At 42.6% G+C, this 5,970-nt stretch overlaps 1 protein-coding gene across 2 annotated transcripts; it reads left to right on the top strand.

Annotated features, from left to right (window-relative positions):
• Window positions 1–271: 271 nt before the first annotated feature.
• LOC101770063 (uncharacterized protein OsI_027940) lies at window positions 272–4,332 on the top strand. Of its 2 annotated transcripts, XM_004973224.2 has the most exons (6): window positions 272–396; window positions 2,012–2,192; window positions 2,288–2,438; window positions 2,979–3,013; window positions 3,111–3,288; window positions 4,008–4,332. In XM_004973224.2, the coding sequence occupies exons 1-6, from the start codon at window positions 392–394 to the stop codon at window positions 4,100–4,102; spliced, it is 645 nt and encodes a 214-aa protein (XP_004973281.1). In that variant the 5' UTR covers window positions 272–391; the 3' UTR covers window positions 4,103–4,332. The 2 variants fall into 2 exon arrangements, with proteins under 2 accessions (XP_004973281.1, XP_004973280.1); XM_004973223.2 differs by lacking the exon at window positions 272–396 and having other exon boundaries at window positions 1,974–2,192.
• Window positions 4,333–5,970: the final 1,638 nt, after the last annotated feature.

Here is a 5,970-nt window from a genome sequence, read left to right as displayed (position 1 = left end):
GCTATTTTACCCTTCGACTCCTGAGTCCTGACTCGTCAATTTTTTGCAGTAGACTTTTCCTTTCGGACCCGTCCATTTCGCTGCTACAGCCTGCCTGCCTACGGAGTTGGCAATTTTAAACAAGGCCGCAGCCACAACCAGGCCCAGCCTCACACAGCCCAACTCACTCACTCACCAGAGCGACCCCATCCCGGCCCATCTCGGCCCATTGCGCCGCGTGCCCGTGGCTAGTCCGCAGGTCGGTCCAGGCTCCAGCCGCCCTCCATTCCCTACTTCACTTGCCCTCCCCCCTCTCCCCTCCCCTCCCATCCCACTCCCGAAAACCTCACAAAACCCTCGCTCCCCACCATCCGCCGCCGCCCGCGCCGCCGCCTGCACCACCCGCGACAAGATGAGGTGAGCACTAACCGTCCGCGCCCTCTCGATCTCGCGTCTCCTCTCCCTAGATTCGGCGCTCTCGCTTCCATGGGTTCGGTGGGAAATCGGGAGTTCGCGGCGTCCGCCTCCGTCCGCGTGGCGGATCTGGGGGCGAACGGGCGGGAAGCGCGTGGTCCCTTGCTGCCGTGGCCGTTTCTCCGTGCGAGCGCTAGGGTTTGCGCGCGGTGATGCGGCTGGACTAGATGGAATCGTTGGGTTCACCCTGTTTTTAATCCGGTTCAGATGTGCCGCTAGGGTTTCTGCGGTGCGGGTTTGTACGGCTTCGTTATGTTTCATTACGAGGTGCGGCTGTTTCGAATGGTTCCGTTGGTTGGGTGTGGATGGATTAGGAGGGGAAAGCATAGGCGATTCTGCCGGTAACTGCAGTTCATGGCTGTGCCAGGATTTTGTGCTACGCTTCTGTTTCAGTGTGTCCCTAGTTCTGATTCCGCCATTGGTTTCGGTATAATCCGGTGGTGGCTTTGTTAATTTACTGTTGTTGCATTTGATCTGGTACTCTTTAAGATTTTGTTTCTTCGTGTGTAAGTCTAGATTCTTTATGAGGCCCTAGTAATGCCAGATATTTTGATGTGGTTTTAGGCATTTATTTCAGGACATAGATGGAGTAAATTTAAAGATCTGCCTTGTTATATTTTTCTGTTGTCCCTTTTGGTTTGCGCAGGTATTTATAGTTTAATAGACATGCCTACAGCTGCACTGTTCTATATTATCTTTTTCATATATGCTTTAACCGTATTTAGATTGTGCTTCTTACCACGGCTTGGATATATTTTGACTCTTTTCTTGCTTGTGATTGTGTAATTTCTCATGCTATTAAAATATTTGGACTCTGTTTATAATTAAACAAACTTCTTACAAATTAAAATGCATATTGGCTGGCTGGTACTATTTTCATGAAGGTACCTATGTTTTAACAAGTATTTGGACACGCAAATATTCAAAATAGAATAGTTTTGTTCTTTTGTATATGAGATGGTAAATTAATTGTTCTATTTGTTGGTTATTTGATTCGTACATGCATGAATTTCACAGTGATGCAATTTCATTTTCTTGAATGCTCATGATGAAACATTTTAGATATCGGTAGCTTGGTACATAGAATGGTTTAACCTTTTCTGTTCCATTTGAGGTTGTGGTTATGTTTTTCCTTTATTCCACTATTCTATATTGTTAAGATAAATAGCTATTCCTTCCGTCCCAAATTATAGGTCATTTTGGCATTTATAAATTCATAGGTTTTACTATGTATCTAGACATATTGTATATCTAGATGAATAGGAAAACCTATGAACCTAGAAATGCCAAAACGACCTAGAATTTGGGACGGAGGAATCATTGTGGTAAAATCGTCATTTGATATGTAACATTGATACTGATGCTAACTGCCAATTGTGTTAATGCTCTGTTTGTCACTTGTTGCTATTACGAATGATGGATATTCCTTACGCTCACTACACATTTAAGCAACGAGTAGGCTACTTGTAGAGGTTATTAAGTATGCTTGATAAGGTTATAGAGATATAAATTTCCTGTTGTGTGTTGATTTCTTGATGAGTGGTAATGTCTTCTGTAGTCGGCACCCTGAAGTGAAGTGGGCTCAGAGGATTGACAAGGTTTACATCACCGTACAGTTACCTGATGCAAAGGATGCTAAGGTCAATTTGGAGCCAGATGGTGTCTTCACATTCTCTGGCAGTGCTGGTACAAACCTGTATGAATTGAAATTAGATCTGAATGACAAAGTAAACGTGGAGGTAATGCATTGTCTTGTGGTACTAATATACAGGCTGAGTTTTAGTCCTTGATGTTGAAATGATGTGCTTGTTTTTTTTCCCTTTTAATTTAACAGGCTAGCAAGATAAGTGTGGGTGTCAGGTCCATATTCTGTATTGTGGAAAAAGCTGAGGCCAAATGGTGGAAGAAGCTTGTTCGAGATGATCAAAGGGCACCTCACTTTGTCAAAGTTGACTGGGACAAATGGGTGGATGAAGATGATGACGGTATGTAATGTGCTCTTTGTAGCTCCTAAATTATTGGATACTTTAATGGCAGGTCATTTACTTTGTCATTCAGGTCTAGTTTCAAATCATACAAGTTTAAGCAGCTGAACATGAATTTTGATAAACAGAAGGCACATAAGAATTTAGTTACTTGATAAATCCGCTGCACCTTCGGACAGTGCATGAGCAGCTGTATCTAGTTTTGACTTAAAAAAATATTTCACGAGCAGCACATTTGCATTTAGATTGTACCCAACTTGGTCTAGAGGCTACATGCAACTTACTCGAGGCAGCAAACTTCTCCCTTAGTTTTTTTCTCCATCTGCTTTATCCAAAAAAGATGTCTATCCTTGCTTCAGAATACCACTTGGCCTATTTAATATGTGAACTTGATAGCACGACTTGAAGTTTCGTAAAGTTGAACTAGAAAATTCTGCTTGACACTAATCTGCAAGTAGATTATTCATTACATGGGGCATGGGCATCTTAAAGTTCTTACATTCAGATTTTCCTTATTACATTGATATTTTCTTTTCTTAGGTGGTGATGTCAACTTGGATGGGATGGACTTCTCGGTAAATATCCTTTTATCAGTTTTTTTATCTTGATAGATTATGTATTTGTCATTGTGTTACACTGGTCTGATGTTTTTCATTCATGTCCTTTTTGTAGAATTTTGGCGGTATGGGCGGCATGGGTGATATGGCTGGTCTTGGCGGCATGGGTGGTCTGGGCGGTATGGGCGGTATGGGCGGTATGGGTGGCATGGGTGGTCTGGGCGGTATGGGTGGTCTGGGTGGCATGGGTGGTATGGGAATGGATGAGTTTGAGGATGAGAGTGATGATGAAGGTTTGTATTTCTTCTGTTTTTGTACCCCTTCTACTTTTCTTGCTAGATGATGCCTAGATGATAACAAAAACATACATCAAATCCAAATTATGGCAGCACTACTAGGAATATGCAGCTCAATCAATAAGCTAATTCTTTGTTATTTATTTTCATTTGATATAGCTTGACATTAAACAAAAGGGCAATCTATGAAAGATTGTAATTTCCCATCTAATGATGACTTAATAGTGCTGATCACATCTGTCATACTGATTAAATACGAATTAGAATGCTGATTACATTGTCCTTTTCAACAAGGGAACTACGTAGTTAATGTTGTAACAGATATAAAGATTAGTTTATCCTGAAATACATACATAGCTACACCTATCTCTTAAAGAACTCATGGTTACATTATGCAAGATGATTTATTTCAATTACTACATTATACATATCTACTACATAAATGTACTCTTGATGCGTTATTATGGTGGGTTAGACCTGATTGTATTGGCCCTAGCTGCAGTATAGGTTTCTCAAAAAGGTCCTATGAGCAAGTGTAAGTCTGGCAAATCAGTGTCAGCTCCAAGTTTTTATTCCTTTTTTTTATATAAATATTATCATGCAGTGTACTGGAACTATACTTTACGGTTTGTGCGGTCTGCATATGGTATCACTGTAGCAAATACTGCCTCAACATACTAACGTCATGTCTTTTACTCTTTTTGCCCCCTTGTTAGAGGAAGTGTCAAAGCCGCAAGCTGCGGAGAAGGCTGGTGAGGCCGAGAAGACGGAGGCTGCTGAAGCCAAGACAGAGACGGCTCAGAGCAGTTGAAGAGGCTTCCTGCATGATCTAAAAAAGATTTGTATCGCATGTTCTATGGATTCTGTCTGAGGAAAACCTTTTACGCTGTGGCACTGGCTGGCAGGTCCGGTTGACTTGTCATGAAAACTAGCGTTGGTCTTTTGATTGGGCTTCCGACTTTCGCGCCCAGCATATTATGGATTTCTAATATTGTTTCCGTGATGCTTTCTTTTTTGCTAATGTGAGATTGGTTGTGTTGATTGCTTTGTTTCTGTGTTTTTGGTCTTACAAAAAGCTGGAGCGGTGCGAACGGCCTGATCAAAAAAGTCTCACATGATGAGCTTGGGATAAGTGGTGATCAGGTCTACCCTTGGGACACATTTAGGAGGATGCAACGCGACCGGAAGAGACATAACAAAGCATCTGGCAGTTTTGATAACCTTGGTATGTTTTACTTGAGAAGGTTTTGATTTGTGTAGTGAGGCGATCCATACCTACCTCGTTGAAATCGGTTCATCCTTTACTACCCCTCCCACGCACAGGATGACCGTAAACCGAGTTCAACTGACAGCAGACAATCCCATCATTTGTCCGTCGCCTACCAATTACAATCCCATCATTAGAAGAGCTACTGCATCATAATACTTGCGCATATGTCAACCAGCACAAACACAAATGCAGCCACAGTCGAAGAACAGAAGATAAGGTTCCCATAATTCAGACCCATAGCCTTAAATTCTACTTGGCTAACATGAGTGCAGCAACATTGGACGTTATTCAGTACTGAGATAAACCAACACCCGGAATAAAGTAATTGCTCATGGAGTTGAGATTGGAATTGCCAAAGGAGTGCTCTTGGCAATTCTTGCTCCATTGCCTTCCTCCATTGACGACCATCCCACACAGTATGGAGCCAATTAAGAGTAGCTGGGCTTTGATACAGAATTTGGGGCTGCCTCCACATCACATCTGTTCGTTCATTCCTCCTCTTCTGGCTTCAAGTTAGGAACAAGTTCACCTGCTAGCAGTTGTGTTAGCTCTATGGCGTGGTGGAAGTATGGGCAAGCTTGCTTTTGTTCCAGGGATGTTGTTCCTGGAACCATAGGGCATCGTGATCCCAATTGTCGGTGGCATCCTACTGCCATCGTTCCTGGAACACAGCAGCTAATGATTGCATGCAATCTGCTTGTGTTTTCGAGCGCAAGATACATGCTTTGAGAAGATACGTATGTCACCATGTGGGAAATTAGGGTACGATAACGTACTCTCAGGAAGACTTCGGATTCACTAGGAGAGGCGAGCAGTGGCTTCCTCATCGTCGCGATCAATGGTGAGAAGGTGGCCAGGTTCACACCCGATCAAGGAACTTGTTTTCCCAGCCAGCGCAGGAAAAGTGATGTGAAATACCTTGTTGTCAGCCATGGATACGAATTCCACAGCTCCAGACTTGTCAACATCTTTGCTTATCAGAATCCATAGGGCAAATGGACATGCCCTATCAGAATGAAGGAGGTTCCAAACATAGCAGACTGCTGTGAATATGATGAAATATTTTACATCTGTGATGGTATCAATGATGCTCACAACAAAATCCTGCATAAAAGTTGTCCATTAACTATTTTTCATGCAGATCTTTTTTTACAAGGATCTTCCATATAGAATGGTGGAGAGAGATCAGAGCTGCTATGCTTGCTAGCATATATAGATCTACTAAGAGAGTATGTAGTGGTGGGATAATTGCAGGTAAGGAGAGGAAGAGAGGATAATGAGGGGATCGGAATGATATTGAACCCCTAGCACTGAACCCTGCATTAGATATATATTCGAAGCTAGGTTTGCATATGGCAGCATATGTGCATTTAAACTCACTCTTGATGTTTAATTTGGCGTCTCTGGGA

The sequence above is a fragment of the Setaria italica genome, chromosome VI (assembly GCF_000263155.2).
Source record: "Setaria italica strain Yugu1 chromosome VI, Setaria_italica_v2.0, whole genome shotgun sequence".
Taxonomy (NCBI): Eukaryota; Viridiplantae; Streptophyta; class Magnoliopsida; order Poales; family Poaceae; genus Setaria; species Setaria italica.
Note: the sequence above shows the minus strand (reverse complement) of the source record. Positions and strands in the feature narration are given on the sequence as shown.